Source organism: Malurus melanocephalus, unplaced genomic scaffold (genome assembly GCF_030028575.1).
Source record: "Malurus melanocephalus ecotype Western Australia unplaced genomic scaffold, MMel_1.1 scaffold_590, whole genome shotgun sequence".
Taxonomy (NCBI): Eukaryota; Metazoa; Chordata; class Aves; order Passeriformes; family Maluridae; genus Malurus; species Malurus melanocephalus.
Genome location: NW_026623822.1, coordinates 78,340 through 96,835, shown reverse-complemented (window position 1 = coordinate 96,835; position 18,496 = coordinate 78,340). Strand labels below are relative to the sequence as shown.

At 42.9% G+C, this 18,496-nt stretch overlaps 2 protein-coding genes across 2 annotated transcripts in view; both read right to left on the bottom strand.

Annotated features, from left to right (window-relative positions):
• Positions 1-192: 192 nt before the first annotated feature.
• MFN2 (mitofusin 2) lies at positions 193-12,405 on the bottom strand. The gene is made up of 19 exons (XM_057382874.1): positions 12,323-12,405; positions 11,515-11,669; positions 10,810-10,988; positions 10,018-10,153; positions 9,514-9,676; positions 8,870-8,994; positions 8,453-8,561; positions 8,254-8,361; positions 7,720-7,873; positions 7,409-7,476; positions 7,133-7,254; positions 6,686-6,812; positions 6,405-6,509; positions 5,947-6,049; positions 5,073-5,293; positions 4,785-4,934; positions 4,350-4,546; positions 3,852-3,986; positions 193-3,246 (listed from the first exon to the last, which is right to left on the bottom strand). The coding sequence occupies exons 3-19, from the start codon at positions 10,982-10,984 to the stop codon at positions 3,177-3,179; spliced, it is 2,268 nt and encodes a 755-aa protein (XP_057238857.1). The 5' UTR covers positions 10,985-10,988; positions 11,515-11,669; positions 12,323-12,405; the 3' UTR covers positions 193-3,176.
• A 97-nt stretch (positions 12,406-12,502) lies between these two features.
• The window catches only part of PLOD1 (procollagen-lysine,2-oxoglutarate 5-dioxygenase 1), a 16,398-nt gene continuing 10,404 nt past the window's right edge, over positions 12,503-18,496 (bottom strand). The window contains exons 12-19 of the mRNA XM_057382875.1: positions 18,067-18,192; positions 17,123-17,264; positions 16,518-16,631; positions 16,186-16,251; positions 15,711-15,815; positions 15,120-15,266; positions 14,688-14,813; positions 12,503-14,426 (exon numbers count right to left, since the gene is read on the bottom strand). Of these exons, the coding sequence (XP_057238858.1) occupies positions 14,271-14,426; positions 14,688-14,813; positions 15,120-15,266; positions 15,711-15,815; positions 16,186-16,251; positions 16,518-16,631; positions 17,123-17,264; positions 18,067-18,192 (982 nt within the window). The 3' untranslated portion in view covers positions 12,503-14,270. The remainder of the gene's footprint in view (positions 14,427-14,687; positions 14,814-15,119; positions 15,267-15,710; positions 15,816-16,185; positions 16,252-16,517; positions 16,632-17,122; positions 17,265-18,066; positions 18,193-18,496) is intronic.

Sequence of the window (18,496 nt, the reverse complement as noted above, 5' to 3'; positions counted from 1 at the left end):
ACTAAAATGATCACTATCAGACAATTCAGTATCATTGGTCGCCTTGTTAATTTTCAAAATAAGAACACAGAAAAAGCTCAACAGTGTCAAACATGCATTTCAATACCACAACGCAGCAAAGCTATACATCCTGATGATGTAGGCTGATATACTTGCACTGGAAGACTGTTTCACAGTCATGTTTCGCAACATGCAGGACACATCAGGAGAAATGTTTTTCCAATTCATTTTTATTTTGGTTTCCATTGTTTACAGCACTGTTACAGAACTAACTCATGCAAATTCATCACCTTAAATACAGCAGAGAGAAAACTCACTGGTAAGAGTATTTTGAAGAGCTCCATCAGTGTAACGCAACAGGAAAAGTAAGTAGCAGCAGTAAGATAAAAGTGCATTTAGCTGACTTTCTTTAATGGTAGGTGGGGAAGACTGTTTTTGGAATTACCTGTTTGAATGATTAGTTCAGCATTCTTTAAGAAAACCAGAAGAGAACAACCTCTTCCTGATAGTGTTCATTCCTCCACCACTCTCAGTTAAAGAAGTACAGCTGTAATTTGTTTTGGAGGATTCCAGCTTATAGGCCTGTCTGTTAAAAGTCTGATTCTCAATCATTCAGGCTTCCATGGACAAGGGTTACACATCCCACCCCACACGTTAGCAGCTTTGCTTCTGAAAAAATTCAAGTGGCTCTTCCCCCCATTCTGTAGGTTAGGTTTCAGCTCTGCAGTGACAGCACCTGAGCCTAAGCAGCATCACACACACACACACACACACACACACACACACACACACACAAACACACAGCAGCAAGACACTGAGTTCTAGGAACCCATCAATCTCTTTTCCCTTCACAGATAAGACACCGGCTTAAAGATCAGCTCAGATTTTCCCTAAAGGGCCACTGAAAAGATGCCAACACTACCTCTTCTAAAGGAAGGTCATCATTCAAGCCATGAGCTGCTGAGCAGTAGTACATCATCCTCTGCCTCAACCTGGAATTGACAATATCCTTGTGTATTAGGGATGAGTTTAATATTTTAACTCATAGAACACAACAAAACTTATTGTAACTGTGTATGTGACAGCTTGAGAGACTGAAGATTCAAATTTGTTCACTAAGACCTGCAGCAGAGTGACAGTAGRTGATTCCACTTACTCCAATATACTTCACCACAAGCCCAGAGAACACACTTCCAGAAGCAAAAACTCGAATTTCTTTCTTGCTCATTCTCAGATTTGATCAAATCTATACTCACATCCTGGTGGCWGCCTGAGGAACTCAATCAAGATCAAAGAAACCTTCTGATGAAAATAGCTTTTCAGTTTGAGATGGAGTCAAAGTTCCTGTCTACTGGAAGGGAAAGATTTGTTTCCTTTCTGCATTCTGGGGATTTAAGTGTCTCACCACTACCTCCTACACAATAAAGATACTTCAAGTCTTAGTGCAAATCTCAGAAAGCCTTACCTAAGAAGTACTTACTGACATTTTACTATTTTTATTCCCTCAAGCAGCAGGCAGCTTCTTTCTGGAACTTGCATGATATGAAAAACATGGGACTTGTCACAGGCACATATATTCACACSTGAGCAGGAATGAGAAATCCTAAAGCCATTTTCAAGGGAAAAGTCTCTGTCAATAAGAAAACCACCCCACTGCTCAGTAGTTCTGAATTMAGCTGGGACCTTCTCAAAGACAGCCTGTATTCTCTCTGTGTGATGCTGAAAAGATTTGGTTGTCACTAACTACAGAACTGCAGGATTGGTTCTAGATTCCTCAGACATTTTGTAGCCAACAGAAAGGCTATAACCAACAAATGGCAAAATACGGACCCACAAAGAGAAAATAAGCTTGCAACAGAGAAACCTAATCCTACTCCTCCTAAAATCATTGAGAATTCCTTCAATATCAATTCCAATAGGAAGAGACTCAAGACTATTCAAATCCCAAATATTATATTCCAAATTCAAAACCYGCATCAGGGCAAAACTCAACAATTMATTTAATGTATTTGCAAATACAGAATGTCTTGAAAAAAATAAGGTGCTTTAACACATGCTTGCCCTGGTATAAACTACAAGGGTCACAAGTCCCCCCACCCCAGAGGAGTTGTACTTGCCTGCATGTTCTGATACTTTTAACAGGAGAGAAACTTAACAAATCCTGTTGCTGCTCAGACTGTAACATCCTGTGGGAACTCTACATGAAGCAAAATCTCTTACAGCGTGTAATCCACATGCTGTTCTTGTGGCCAAATAGTGGTAATGGAATTCCACAGGCCTGCTTCCAGAAACACAGCTGTGCTTTTCCAAAGAAAATCCACATTCATCAACTGAGCTCATAAGGCAGTGCATTACATTGTGTTAACTGGCTTCTCTTTCCTAGTTTTCTTCTTCAACAAGMTGACAAATTATCMKCACTTTCACAGGAATTAGTTTAATCTTTGCAAACTATTTTTCCACAGCAGGAAATGGCCAGATTGTGTTATTACAGAGCTCTTAARAGGAAGAAACTAACTCCAAACTAAGCTTACCAAAGCCAAATCTTAGTCCCTCTTGCTCCAGAAGAGAACTGGGTTTTGTTCATAGATTTAAGCATACTGACAGCAACAAAACTTTCTRTGAAGGGGCATTGTGATTCTCTGTTATGTTCTAGAATAACAGAATATTAACCTAGAAGACAGGCCTGCGTGGGCTATAAATGCTTTGTGAAACCTCCCTCACATCTGTGTGCACGGCATCTGTGTTTAGTCAAATGCTGCTTGTCACACATACATCAACCTGGGGCTTGGAAGTCAAAAATTGTGTTTTTAAGAAGTAAAACAAATGACTCCATAAAGATGTGTCAGAATAACTTTTAACCTGATAAACATTTGCTTGATTGCTTTAAATTCATTTAAAGCAAAATGAAGTGCAGAAAAAGCCCCCTGTAAATGTATAAAGCACACATTCCTCCTGAAGTAGCCTGGTCTCACAAGGAGAAAGAAGAGTTATTAACAGCTAGTGTTTCGAGGTGGGACACAGGACAGGGAAGCAGAATCCTATTGTTCACACAGCAACTGGAAACATAGCAATAGGCTCTTGCTCATTCCCTTTAGGGAATTCCATCACCCACCACRTTCTCTGCAGTAATTAAGAGAGCACTGAAGGGAAACTGTTGTTTGTCTCGTCTTCCCACATTATCTGCTTTGCTGCAGGTACTGATGTGTGAACATGTTGAGCTCACTGTCAAGCCAACCTGCTTTGTTCCTGCAAGGACAGAAAGTTTTGTTAGGTGAATGAAACAGCTCTTCTCAAGCCAGTCAGAAAGAAGCATGACTAAAACGAGTACACAGCAAGGCATGGAGTGCCAGAGGTCCATGCCAAAAGGCTGATGCCATTCCTTGCAGGTCAGGAATGCCTGCCTGCTGTCAGTCCCTAGCCTTTGAGGTTCAGAGATCTTGGACATTGGTCTTACTGTGTAGGTAAGGAATGTTTGAAAGAGTCTTCCCAATAGCCTTTGCAGGGTAAAGAAAGCAGCAGACAGCTGGATACAAAGGTGAAGGCAAGACTTTTTATAAGGGCCTGAAGGAGTTTGTGGGTGTGGAAGACTGCATGTTTTGATAAATGGGAAGGAAATGTAATTTCAAACAAATWAAAAACAAGAAGAAAAAGGTGCTTTGTAAGACAGAAGCTTTAAATGACTGTTGACAGTCCATGGGAAAGTACCTAGTGAAAGGGAACATGACTTGGTAGGAAAAAGTGCTGCACATCAAGTGCTATGGCGAACACAAAATGAACTCTAAGCTACAGCTCATATCAACATCCTGAGGCAATCACATGAAAAACMATTGTATGGAATAATCAAATCTCACCTCAGCAGTTTTGCTTTGCTCTGCAGTGAATCCAAAACTTCGATTTTTTTATTCATGGCAGAAATTTCTTGCTCAAGATTCTCCCGTGTGACATCCACTTGCTGACACAAATGRGCAAACGTCCCAGCAAGCTCTCTATGAAACAAGAGTTGGGTATGATGAAAAGTAAGATCAAGCAGCACATTCAAGGAATAAATCCCTTTGATGTATAGTGATGATGGTATCATGACTCAGATGTTCATCTTTCCRCTTCCGCACAAGAATATGTCAGAGCATTTTGATCTGAGACATGGAAGTACATTAAGTCTAATGCCTAACATCAMCCAAGCACAACATATTCAAAATAAGAGTAATATTACTTTAAAACAAATGTGTCATTACATTTTTTAAAATCTGGAGTTAAGTATGAAGTTATCCTTTTTTAACAAGGAACAGCATTTAAAAAAAACCCAAACATCAGAATTTCTATAAGGTTTTAGCTGAATATAGGGAACTCACTGCTGGACTTGGTGGCTGCAGTTGGAGCCCGTGTAGCTGACAATGAGCTGCAGTTTCTCCCCAGCATACTCCACAAACTGCCGTTTGAAAGCTCTCTCCTTTGCTTTGGTGGTCCAGGTGAGGCGCTCGTACACATAGAGCAGCCCGTAAAGGCCAAAAGAGAGAGCAATCAGTCTCCAACCCACAGCCTTCCAGACCTAAAGAAGCACAAAGAGAAACAAATTATACAAACATCATCTCGGATTGATGCTCACTCCCAACAACAGTGCACAGAGCATTGCAAAATCAGCTATTTATACTCAAATGGAAGACCAAAGGAGAAAGTAGGTCACTATCTGTGAATAGCAAGTATCTACAGGATTCAGCAGTGTAAGTACTTTTTAAGTCAGTGCTCCAATTKAAGTTATAAAAATGCTGCCTAGAATGCATACATACCACACCACCAACCACAATGATCCCGACAGAAGTTCGGGAAGTTAATGAGGCCAGTCCAGTCACCATGGACACCATGAGTTCTTCCTGGGTCATAGAGCCCTGAGGCAAAGGAGGCAGACTGGGATTTGCTGGTGTTAAAGGGCGTTGAACCTAATTAGAAAAGCAGGGACAAAACAAAATCAAAGAAGGGAATAAGAGGAGGTGAACCACTGCTCGTTCCACCAAAGGAACTTCAGCAGCCAYTGAAATAAGGAGTATCTACCCCAATCATTCAAAAAGGTATTTTACCTGGTCATTGTAGCCCATCAAGGCCCGACGMCCATTCTTTGGTCCCAAAAATCTGTTCACTAACATTGTCCATCCAAGAGAGAAATGGAATTCTATGTCCTCCTGGAAGTCGGCACAAAGCTTGTCACAGTTCAGATCATAGCTGAGCATGAAGCACTGACGGGGTATTAACATGTCTATCTGGCCCCGCAGAGAGATTGGGAGGAGGGGTTTTAAACCATCTGCACAGACAGAAAACAAAAACATGCAAGCAACAGCTGTTGATTTACAAGAATTAACTTGTCTTGTGTTCTGTAATCAGGGTGGTTAAGGCTTGTTTCATCTTCCCCAGGGAGGAGTATGTTCCTGAGTATGCTAAATTTCGAAAGTCAAGCATGTTGCAAAGTGAGAGGTACATTATCAATTACAATTCAATTCTTGGTTCTTCAGATCAACTCGTAAGGAAATCTTTCCATGGTAAAATTCTTATAGGTAGCAGGTGAAATTTACAGATGAGACCTTGGAAAAYAGAATCTGAAATCCAGCTCTACAAGTCTTTAGGCATGATAGTCCCATTAAATTCCATATTGAGACATGCACCTAGTTACAAGTCATTTCATTAGGATTTGGTGTGAAAATCTCTCAAATTTCCAAAGCCATGGTTCCTCTCTGTCATGAGGATTAGCTGACTGTACATATTCATTAGGAAATCACCGCACATGTTCAAACACAGAACTAGTTCTCTGCACAACAGTATTACTCATCAACATGGAAATTAAGATGGTGACAGCTGCACATCAACCATTGGATTAATGAGAAACCCAGAACACCCGCATAGTTATTTTGGATTGCACTTCAAGGAAAGAGAAAGGGGAATATTGCCTGTGGAACTGACCTATCATTTCTTGCTGCATTGTCTGCAGGGAAGTAGTGATTGCACTGGAGCAACGATCTGACATGTTACGGCCCAGGCCTTCCTCTATGTGTTTATGCAGCTCCTGACAAACAAAGAAAGAATTATTAAAATTAGAATAAACATRGCTAAGATGCATGCTGAAGGTGCTAAGGCTTGCTAGTTAAAAAGACCCACCCAGAACAGAAGGACACAATCTGTCTGCCCAGTGTTATAACATCAAGTTCATACTTCCCATACACCCATTTTTCAGTGAAGGGGATGAAAAGGCAAAAAAATCTTTCATGGACTGTTTAGTTTAGGAAAAGGTCTGTTCAATCTATATAATGTGATATGTAACATGTGCATCAATTTATTGCTGAGATTATTAAAAAAAACCTAAAGCTAGAAAAGGTCTCTTAAATTGTTTAAGCAACCTGCAGGAAGCAAACATCACTTACAGTCTTGTACACTTTAAGAACTACTTGAGATGGATGGAAGTCTGCTTGATATTCATCTACCAACACTGAGAGCCGCCTGATTTCTTCTGCCATTGCATTTGACACCTAGAGAAACAGTACAGGAGAGAAAATAGAGCTTCTAAAAGCATTTCTCCTCTTTCCATCCTAACTCCCACATTTCTAGTATTTCAAAGCTTTGTCAGCACTCCGCATTTTCCCCATGCTGGTTGCTGTTTCAGACAATCTAGTTTTCCACAGCCTTAAGGTAAGTTTCTCCTTACCTGCCTCTCCACCTCTTCTGTGATTTGTTTGATTTTMCGCTTGTAGTCTTGAGTAAGGAGCTCCAGCTGTTTGTCAATAAAACCCAGACGATCCTGTCGTTCYTCTCGCATTTCCAGACAGTAAACTCTGGTGAAAAAAAAACCCTGTTCATCAAAATGCCAGAAAAATGCGTTTTTTTCATCTATAAATATATTTGAGTTCCAGAAATAAGACAGGTTCTCCTGCCCAGTAACAAAACATGTTAATATCTGCAATACATTACACAGTCATGGCACAGGACAAAAAAATCTCTTTTCCCAATACTTCCATAATTTGCTAGAAGCTAGACCACCAGTACATGTCCTTTCTGCTCCCAATTCTGCTTTGCATTTCAAATTCTCATGTTCCCTTACATCTCTACCAAAATACAAACTCCCATTATGCAAGCACAAAGTATCAGTTCTTACCGCTGCTCCTGGGCAGCAACATGCACAGAGTCCATGATGAGCCGAACGTCTTCTGCAATCTGCTTTGCTCTCACTGTATGCTGCTCAAATTTTGTTTTCACTGCTGACTGTGAGATACATTCCTGTACAAAAAAGGCAGTCCAAGATTAGAAGCAGGCAGGAGCACAYTAACACAATTTCTCCTTCCTATATGATCTATTTCTGAAATGTGTCCCTGTGAATGCTAGTCTTTCAGGAATAAAACCTAACCAGAAGGTCAACACACATAATGCTCACCTCAAACCTTCTCTCGAAGCTCTGAAACTCAAGCATTCTTACTTGAAATCCATCTGCCAATGCTCCACCTAAAAGAACAAAAGCACAAAACATCTACTTMAACTTTGAGAAAGCAATCAGATGTTGGACATCAGTAAATGCTCCTGCTTTACACTGAAGACAATGCAAAAGTGCTGCTAAGTCACCTCTTTCTGTTGCAATTGCCTTATTAATAATTTGGCCTACCCCAATTTTATACATTTTTTCAAAACAAGGTATTTTTTATTTCCTTCCTTATAAGTAAAGGGAAAGTTTTTGCTAGCTTTCCTCACCTCCTTCTGGCATCCCTTGAGCCCTCTGAATCCTGGCATTCAACACTTCTTTTGCAGACACAAAGAAGATTCGATCCCCAGCCTGGGCTCGATCCACCACACCCAGTTCATCCACCAGGAAGCTGGTACAGCGCTCCATGTGCTGCCGGCGCACCTGAGGAACAACCAGGATAAACCACACACGCAGTTAATCTGCTTTATCCATCTCTTCAAGGTTAGACCAGGCACCGAGATGCCCTCTGCTGGTCTAWGCTACCAAAAGAGCAAGAAAAAAAATTTGCTATTTTATGGAATTTTCCARAGGTTATCTAAAGTGATCTAACTTCAAAAGACCCCTGTGAGACTCTTGATTTCCAACTCAAAAATTTCAAGAGTCATGTCCTGATCACTAGTCTATGCTCCCTCTAGTCTCTGAACTAAGGTGATAAAAATCCAAATGGTAGAACATTCACACATAGCACTGCTTGTATCCCCAAGGACCAGAATCAAAACAGACTCTGTAATATCCATGTAATGAGTAAATGCATCACAAACCTCTTCCATATATTCTGGTTCAGAGGCAGAAGCATCCCAGCGGTTATTTAAAATAAATATATTGGGTCGAGATAGACGTTCATTCACCTTGTGAAAGAACTGCTTCTCCTAGGAAAATGAAACAAAAGCTCTTTAGATTAATACATCAAATATTTTTAACCCTCAGTAAATTTCATTGAACAAGTGGACTTGTACATACAGTTTGCATCAATGTTGATTCAGAATTTGCCACCAGGACAAATACGTCAGCATCGAGACAGAATTTGTCAATCCAGCTGTCCAGCTCTGTAGTTACATCAATGCCAGGACTAGCAATAAAAAGAAATGAGACATTACTGTGCTGTGAATACAGCAAAACCAGAATTTAAAAAGTTACTAAGARCTTTTCAGTGCATTCATTTCCCATGTCTGAGCTACACTGCCCTGAAGTGACAGAGTATAGGCTAAAAGGAAGTAATGACCAAGAAAATCCCACTGTTAATTACAGCAAAGGACTTCAGTCACTGTCTCATATTAGAACAAGGTCAACTCCCTTGAGGTTTGTTAAATATATATTYGATAACATTTCTGTAATTAGTCTGTGATAAGCAGGAAAGGAAAGAAAGCTATTTCTCACCTGTCCATCAGCACCAGGTCATCTTTTAAGAGAGAACATTTGGAATTGGGCCACATTACACTGACTAGGCTGCCAGCATTCAGATGTTCATCCTGATGAAGGGCATGAGCCAGCTGGTTTACTGTCTATGAAAAGATGGAAATAACATTTCCTGTATGCCAAGACCCAGTAACACAATTATCTCCCCTTCAGGGCTGTACTCAAAGACAATTTAAGATAAAGCTCAAGTCCAAATTGTTTTGTCCCTGGAAGGTATACCACACAAAAYCTTCCTGAGTGTCCTAGCAAAAAGGCAACTGCTAATGAGAGTTGATAAGAGATTTTTTTCTGTCRAGGAAGGCTACTGAGGAATTATCAGGAAGTGTGTGATTCTGTCAGACATACAAATCTCAGAAYTTCCTGAGTCATTGTTCCCTGCTAWCACTAACAAATACAACATACCATCTTTTTCATAAAATKAACAAGTCCCCATCCTGCAACTTGCTTCATTCCTTATGTCCTACATCTAACAAAGACTCTTTCTTCATCTTCACTCCTTTAATGATTAAAATCCTTAACTGTGAAATTTAAGTTTCTTGTTTCTTCCCTTTTCTGACATTCCTGAAGAGCTCTTATCCTTAACCTTATGCTTAAGGAAATTGTACCTTAACACTCTTCTTTTCCTCTGAGCCTTCAGTCAGCAGGAAAGCCTCATGTCCATCGGTCCCTTCTACACGCAAGAAGCAATTAGTGGTGTGTCCAATTCCTGAAGGAAGAACTTTGTCCCACAGCATGGCATTTATCACAGTGCTCTTCCCATTACTTGTCCTGCAGTCAGATTAAGGACATTGTTTCAGGYTTCTGCCAGCCAGGTGTGCTCATTTTGAGAAGCAAGTTATCTAAAGCCAAGCTGTATCAGAGCCATTAATAATTCAGGCGCCAAAGGCAACCTGAAAAAAGAYTTTTCTATTTCCTTATTTTAAGAATTCAAATTGAACAATTACATGATGCAGTATTTGTTTCCAATTTACAAAAGCACCTGGACTAGGGTTATGCACATTACATGCAAAAGCTAAAGCACTAGTGTTTCTATAAATATTTTTTACTGGCTGTAACACTCAAATGCTYTGCTGAGTGGGGAGTGTAGGCGACACAAGCACGTGACTCACCTCCCAAAAAAAGCAACTTTCATATGTCGTCTTGCCAACACTTCACTAATACCACTGACTTTTGACAGGTAGCCTTTGACTTCCACCACCTGCTCTTCTGTGGTRACAGGATCAAGCTCTACATTCTTGTGTGTTTCTAAAATCAAAACAGATCATGTCTCTGAATACCAGAAGCTGTCTGGGTCAATCCTGGGTGAAAGCCCTCTCTGTGATGCTAACACACAGAACTGAACATTTATCTGTGTTCCACAGCTCATGTGGGTGATCTTGACACAGGCAATGACACCCTGAGGCAATCCTGCAACAGCATTTATCAACTGGCCATTCTTGGGACTGCCCTGAACACAATTGCAAACAGTCCAGCACCCTTAGAGATAAAATCTGTCTGTGCCTTAAGCTGTTAAAGCCAATTACTGCCCTATGTTACATGTCAGTAGCAATGATGTGTTCAGGCAAGAATATTGAAAGGATTATAGGCAAAAAAACCCTACTGGGATTGTGTAATTAATTAAATATTTCCCATAAAAACCAAGCGTAGCTCCCTAACTAGCTCAGTTTCTTAACATGCATGTACTTCTCATCTTCAAAATAAGAAACTGAATTCCACTCAAATTCAACAAAATAATTTCCAGTATTTCTTACAAACATGAACACATAAACAGACATGCATGTATAAACAAACACAGATATAGCAATGGCATTTAACTGATTGAGGAGGTTTGGTGTGTGTGTTTGGGGAAATTGTACGTGGGCAGAGCACTGTTACACTCATAGTTCAAGAATTCAGCTTACCTTCCAGGAATGAGGAGCTCTCGTTGATGTATGCAGCCAGCTGTTCAAAGATACCATTAATTTTCTTCTTTGCAGTGACAAAATGTTTGAGTGGAGAWGCATTTACCTCAGCCATGTGTCTTTTATCCTTCTTCACTGCAACTATTGAGTTGGAACGAGTAAACAACAGGGACATCGCGCTACAGGGAAAAATCCAATGAAGACCAGTGTCACCAARTGCCAACAGCAATCCAAGGGGATGTTGTGACAGGACAAAGGGGAATGACTTCCCACTGCCAGGGGACAGGGTTAGATGGGATATGGGGAAGGAATTATTCCCTGTGAGGGTGGTGAGGCATAGGTTGCCCAGAGAAGCTGTGGCTGCCCCAACCCTAGAAGTGTCCAAAGCCAGGATGGATGGGGCTTGATCCACATGGTCTAGTGGAAGGTGTCCTGCCCATGGCAGGGGGTAGATTATCTACAGGTAGGTAGATAATCTAAAAAGTCCTTCCAACCCAAACCATTCTGTGATTCTGTGATCCGACAGAGCATCCTAACAAGAACTAGATAAACACACGTTAAAAAAAAATTATCTTCTTTCTTTCACAAAAAAAAAAATTCTTCCACTTTTTACAACTCCTCTATCAGGAGAAAAAAAAAACCAACCACTTTGTCCCTTCCAATAAACCGGCTCGCAGGGATCACTCCTCCCCATCCTCCGCTTACTTTCAGGATGAGTTACGTTTTCACAAGTCAGGCATGGCCAGCTTGAGGCCCTCTCGAAGACAAACGGCAGCAGTTTTCCCTGCCTTCTCCCTCGGCCCGGCCGGACTCCGTCCCGCAAATCCTTCAGCGACGCCGAGTCCAGCCGGTTTCCGCCCCTGTGGCAGAGTGACCACGGATGAGAGACACAGGCTACAGAGTGAGCACGGATGAGAGACACAGGCTACCGAGCTCCTTCACGGGGAATGCTCCCCCGCCATCCCGCTGTGGCCCAGGGATGCTCCCAGCTCTGCTCCCCCGCCATCCCGCTGTGCCCGGGAAATGGGCTCTGCTCCCCCGCCATCCCGGTGTGCCCGAGGGATGCTCCGGGCTCTGCTCCCCCGCCATCCCGGTGTGCCCGGGGAATGCTCCGGGTTCTGCTCCCCTGCCATCCCGGTGTGCCCGGGGGATGCTCCGAGCTCTGCTCCCCCGCCATCCCGCTGTGCCCGGGGATGCTCTGGGCTCTGCTCCCCCGCCATCCCGGTGTGCCCGGACAATCTCCCAGCTCTGCTCCCCCGCCACCCCGATGCTTTGGGCTGACGCTCCGGACGAACGCCGCGCCGTCCCCCTGAGCCCTCAGAGGTGGGCGAAAAGGGCGGGAACCGCATTCCCCGCGCCCCCTCAGAACCCGGCCCCAGCGGGTCCGACACTCACCCGCCCCTGCTCTTCTCCCTGCCCCTATCCCTGCTGCTCGGGASGCGACCTCCAGAGAGTCCGGACCGGCCTGGAGCAGCTGCCAAGTCCCCTCGGCCCGGCCCCGCCCAGGGCTCACCTTCAGCGCCGCTCCCGCACGGCAGCCATGTCACTCCGCGGCGCCGTCACCCCGGCGGCGCAGTGCGGAATACGTCATCACCGAGCGCCGCGCGCGGGGCACGCTGGGARCTGTAGTCCCGGAGCATCATGGCGGGCGGGGCGGCGGCCCGGGCCTCCCCTCAGAAACCGAACCCACGGACCGTGTCACGGGAAAGGGTTTAATGCGAGTTTCCTACGCTCGTTTAAACCGTACAGCTCGTCAACGCCCGCCACCGAACCGGCCCGAGGAAACGCGCAACAAAATAAGGGAAAAAACTCCAACTGCTGAATAAATACATTATACACATTTTGGACATCTCGACGACTGGCTTATCGATCCCTTCGTTTGGTAACAGACAGTTTTGGATTTCACGTAACAGGATTTAGTACARTTTTAATTCTCAAACGATTGTCCCCGCCTGGATTTTTCTCTCCTGGGCACAGGTGAGTGGGTGGCCTCGAAATAGAGCTAAAAAGCTCAAGGAAAGCGGTGGGGAAAGCTGTATGTCCCCTTCCTCAGGATYGTTCCAAACATGTACAGCTCCTGCCAGAACTTACATATCTAAAGCTATTCTCCATTAGAGTGACCCATTCCACAAGAAGGTGCTCTACCCTGACAATCAGTCAAATGCTGGAGACACACAACTAAAAGGCAGATAATTTTTTTTTTCCCAAAAGACAATCATTATATGAATTTACTGCTTGTGAAACACGCTAGTCTGGCATAATGGTGTCTGATAAGCAATGCAGGTGTCTCACAGGCACAGGCAGGGAAGGTTTCTGYCCCTTCCCTCTCTAACCACAGGTCTAGTCTAGACATATTTTTATACCTAGTAGTTCACCACAATCTCTCAGCACTTCCCAASCACTCATTTCTATCATCCTTGACCCCACTAGAGAAATTTCTGCAATGGAGTGTTTTGGTTTTCAGTCTCAAATAATAGAAACACTGAGTAATTATTTTTTCKATGAACCAGAGAACAGCCTTTAAATCTAATGTGAATGCACCATCAAAGAAAATTATCAAAACAATCTCTGACAATTGCARTCAGGCCACCAAAAACCACTGGGATCTCTGGGTTGTTATCCAGAGATGGATCAGAGCTTTTGACAATCTTAACATGGTAGAGAACAATTTCACAGTGAAGGCTTCCTGACTGATGTAGTTGCTCCCAATCTTTCCTCTCTTAGATTTACTCTAGATATTGACATGGCCTGAATTTGTGTGGGTATGTCTGCTGCTCTTAGCTGGAGAAACACAAGGTTGGGGGGCATTTATCACTTCAGTTCTAATCTCAGAGGTAAAGCACCATCAGAGGACCTTCCTTTAGTTTACCAGAAGCACTTATATTGCCACTGCTGCTGCTCTGAAGTTTGTGATTTGCTTGCAAAGACTGCAAAGAGGTAAGGAATCAGATGATCTTCAGGCTTTTACTGAGTTTCATCTGGTGTGACATTTAACTGCTATGACTTCTGGAGTCAGCTCCCTGATTGGTTTATATTTGGAATAATGTCCAGGAATTATTGTCTAACATCCAATCCCATATATGCTGTGGATGGAAATGGGATTYCAGCTTGTAACTTGCCTCCAAAAAGCTGGATTTCCAGTCCAAARAGGCATTTTTTAAAGGCAATCAATCACCGATGAAGGTTCAAGTAAACGGCACTTTCAAGAAACAGCAGATGAGGMGCAGAAGCAAAAATGAAGGCACAAAATCCTCTTTGGACTTCTACAGCAATATTCCTAGATATTACCTGCAGTATCAGAGAGGGAGATCTTCCAGTACTGGAGTCTGTGAACATCATTAAAAATCAATGTCCAAACAGCTTTGAACAATGCCTTAGAAACTCTCAGCAGCATTCCCTGTTTCCACTAAAAGTCAGCAGTGAGCAGGGCCAGGAGAAGGTCCTTCCTGGGAGCCATGGCTCTAGGGGTCAAGAAAGGACACTGCGATGTAGCGGGTTCCTTTGGTGGTTGGCAGACCCTCGTGGTAGTGGGTCAGACGTCCTGGATGCATCAGGGTCCACCCTTTCCGTGGGGCTCGGATGGAGCAGTTGTAGCGCAGAAAACGGCAGCCTCCTCCCTGGTGGAACACGAGAGACACATCAGCTTGGAGAAAACACCTCATGGAAGGGGTCCCTGCCTTCTSCTGGCAGCACTTGTGAAAATGTGAGAAGGTGCTTGAGGTGTTCTGATGCATTCAAAAACCTCTTTCTTAGCTCAGCCCAGTCATTAATGCAACCCTTAGTGCAAAGAAGGCTGATGTGGATTGGGGAAGAGTTTTCAGCTGCTSCAGGGGCTGTGCTGCACTCGGGATCCCCTGGATTAGGGGGCACTCACTCACCTCATAGTCGATTCCAACTCTGTTCAAGGCAATGTTGATGGTGAAGGTGGAAGCATCGTGGTGGGGCATCAGGGATGGCTGCTCRTCAGGTTTGTAGCGAACCACAAAGGCCAGCTCAAACTGGGTCTGAGAGACAAGAACAAAGKGCACTCTGTTACAGGCCTGTAGTGGTCTGTGGCTCCTGAGCTGCAGAGCATGATGTAACACTGAAACTGCTGAAATCCCACTGCTAAGGGAGAAAAGCAACAATCAGGCAGAAGAATGTCATTGAGAAATTGCATATTTCCTAATGCACATACTTAAGTCACACTGCAGGGTCAGTTCCTCTGTACTGGGAAGAGGTGTGTGCATTGCTGGAGGATTCTTGTCACAAAGCTGGAGCTGAAAGAGGTGCTGAGTTGACCATGAATTTTGATGTTAAGGTGGACATACCTTGGTGTAGTATCCTGGGTACAATTTCTCTGTGATAGGTGCAATATAGTCCAGAAGAAACTTATACCATTCTCTTTCAAAGCCAATTTGGTTCATGTGTATGTCAATAGTTGGGACGTTCTCATATCCCCCTTGTATTCTGCTGTCCTGAAATAGAATCGACAGAAATACCCATAAGGATGGGAACACTGGAGTTCAGGAATTAAAAATACTTGTTTCTGGTAACTACAAGAAAAAGATGATGTTTGTTCATCAGAATTTGCAGGATGGAAAACTAATTTCATTAGTTAGAATGGAAAACTAATTTCATTAGTTAGATGGAAAACTAATTTCATTAGTAGAAACTAATCATTTCAAACAATAATTAAAAGCTAGGGTAAACAATGTTACCATCAGAAAGACTGAACACTGGAACTTCAGAGGATACTAAAGACACAGGGGAATATCAGAGCTAATCAGGAGCAAAATTAAAGTATTTTCTACACTTTCCTGGTTTAATTTGTGATCTAATGCCTTCCTACAGGAGGCTGCCACCAGAGATGCACAGCAAACACCGTGACCCAGAACTGAAGAGCTCCAGCATTTACTTACCGTGTTGTCACCTGTGGACCACTGGCCATAATGTTCCATTTCTTCCACCAGCTCATCACAGGCAGTGTCAGTGAATATGGGGAACCAGTAAACATCTGGGCAGGGCTGCAGATAGTAAACAGGTGAGAACAGCAGAAACAAGGACAGGTGCTTGAGGCAAAAGAAGTAAAGCTAAACAGTAGATTGTAATAAGTTTAAATGAGTTTGTAGTAAGTTTAAGTAAGATTGTAGTAARTTTAAGTGGAAAGAAACTAAAATATTGAGGATAGAAATTTGTCTGCTGATTTATGTGCCCCACTTCCACTTATGAGAGCTGGATATGTACTTCTAGGAAAATTATTTGGCTTTAAAAATACCTTCAAGGCCAGGTTTCCTGTGCTGTATTGCTTATTCCTGAGAATTACAATAATGATGATGAAAGCATTGTCCTGATACTCATCTTCCATTCTGATGGATAACACTGATGTTTTCTTACCATTTCTACCAATTTCCCTTTCAGAGCTGCTGTGTAGTTTTCATGGATGTACTTTTCTCTCCAGTCCTGCAATTAAAAGATAAGCAAACAATTTCTATGGGGCCCCTGCTAAAGAGGTGATAAAAGGCCAGACACTCATGCAAACAGTATTTCATAGGCTTTGAAGATCCATATKTTATGAATCTCAAAAACATCCTCTCTTTAAATTCTGTGCCTATGCTCCTCATCCCACCTGGGAGACAYATTACAGAGCCTGGACTTCCCATAGTGGTGAAGCTAATATCAGATATTCCCACACTGCTGTGCCTGTTGAGTATGCMAGGTTATCTTACCTCAGGATTGCTGAATATTTGCCAGAGGTCATTGTGGAGGTGACTTGTCTGGTAATTCTCCAGGGACAGTATGTGTCCAAACTGATGCCGGTTTGTCAGGTACATAAAGACTCCCTGCAGCACAGAGAGAAACAGTAAAGGCCTCATATTTCTGATATGAAACCATGCACTAGACAGTTCTCCAAGCTGTTAATTTACTTATTCTTTTTCCTGTAGACTTTCAGTTTAATTTCCACCTGGATATGGGAAACTTTGAAAGGTTATAGCCAGAGACAGTAATTCTGTGTCCTGTCAGCCAGGGCTGGAAGCAGAGAAGAGCAGCTGCTGTGAGATTAGGGTCTTCCTTCTTACCCAGTCTCTCTCATTTAGAGCAACCATGAAAAGGCCCAAGAACAAAAATGTTATCCACATTTTGTGGTCCACAGCTATGCATGGTTTCACAGCAAGACAGAAATCTCAGGCTGTTCCAAAGTCTGCACTGTACTGACCAGTACCAGTTCACCCTGTCCCTGCCCTGGCAGAGCTGAATGCCTTGAAACTACTTAATCCAGTGCCCTCCACCCTGGCATGCAGCTCTCCCCTGCCAGCCTCTCTCCTCGACTGACCTGATTCCGAACATTGTGGCAGAAAGCCATGTCAGCGTCCAGCTTGCCACTGTGGAACAGATCTCCCTGGTCAAGCTCCAAGCGCAGAGTCCTGCCTTTAACCAGRTAAACACTGCTGATGTAGGGAACATTCCAAAGCCCGCTGAAACACAGGGGAAGGAAAGTGAGACTTGAAACACCACTAAGACWGATACTGCTGGACTTAACAGGATGACAGGCAGCACTGCAGCATCAGCCAGACTTGCCTAAATGAGCCATCATGAGAAATCATACCAAGAGAGATTGTCATTCCAGAAAAATATCACTTATATTGCCCAGAGCTTTTAAGCTGCACAAATGCTAGACCACTGTGAAAGCAATTAATTGCTACCGTGTGCTTTTGCTAGGGACATAATTAATGGCTTGAATCTCTTCCYAGAGAGATCAACGTATTTTTTCCAGCGATTTAAAGAAACTGAACCAGCCAAAAGTGCATAAGCTGATTTCTAGTATTTATTGCAACATACAATGGTTTGTGAAAAAGAGGGTCACTCAAGAATATGAATGAATCAATTCTGTTTTGTGAATCTTCCATTCAAGGATCACCTGGTATTCTCTGAAGATTTATCCGATAGAGATTAAACAGCACTTCACRGGATTTTAAGAATCACACTAACTATAAAGGGAAAGGTGGGAAAACATGACATGAGTAAGATGAGATGATTTGAGCAGTCAGCTCTCTCAAACCCTTACTCTGATCATAAGAAAATCTGCCCCAASTATATTATTGTCTCTGCTCAGGGGAGAACATAAAGCAGCTTCCAAATGGGAGCAGAGATTTCTTTTCCTACACACAAAGAGAGTTGTGCTCTCTGTTTTTTTAATATTAGTTTGATGATAATGTGCTGCAGCAAGCTTTAYATTTGAGGGATTATGTCACTGAAAAGCTCTCTTTGCATACTCACACCCTCCGCCTTTGAACAATGTCCACGTAGTCTTCTGAGCGGGCATAGTATCCATCAGGGCTCAGTGCTCCCCAGAAATTGGACCASAGCTTCTCATGACGGCTTACCAGGGGGGCAATCACCAGCCTGGCAGCATGAAAGAAAAAGGAATTGCAAGGCAGGATGTTACCACAGGAAGAAAAGGAAAATATTTACAAACCACAGGACTATGAGAGCTATTTCCTCCCTCACTGATGTTAATTCTGTTGGAATGAAATCCCACATAAGAAACAGCAAATATGGTCCCAATCKCCTCTCTAATTGCACCCTGCAGCAGTTCTGTTAGAATCAGATTTGTTCTAGTGACTATATAAAAATACAGCTAAGGATGTTTTACATCCCCTGCCTAAAATCCAGGGATTACAACTACAGTAAAAAAAAAAAAAAAAAA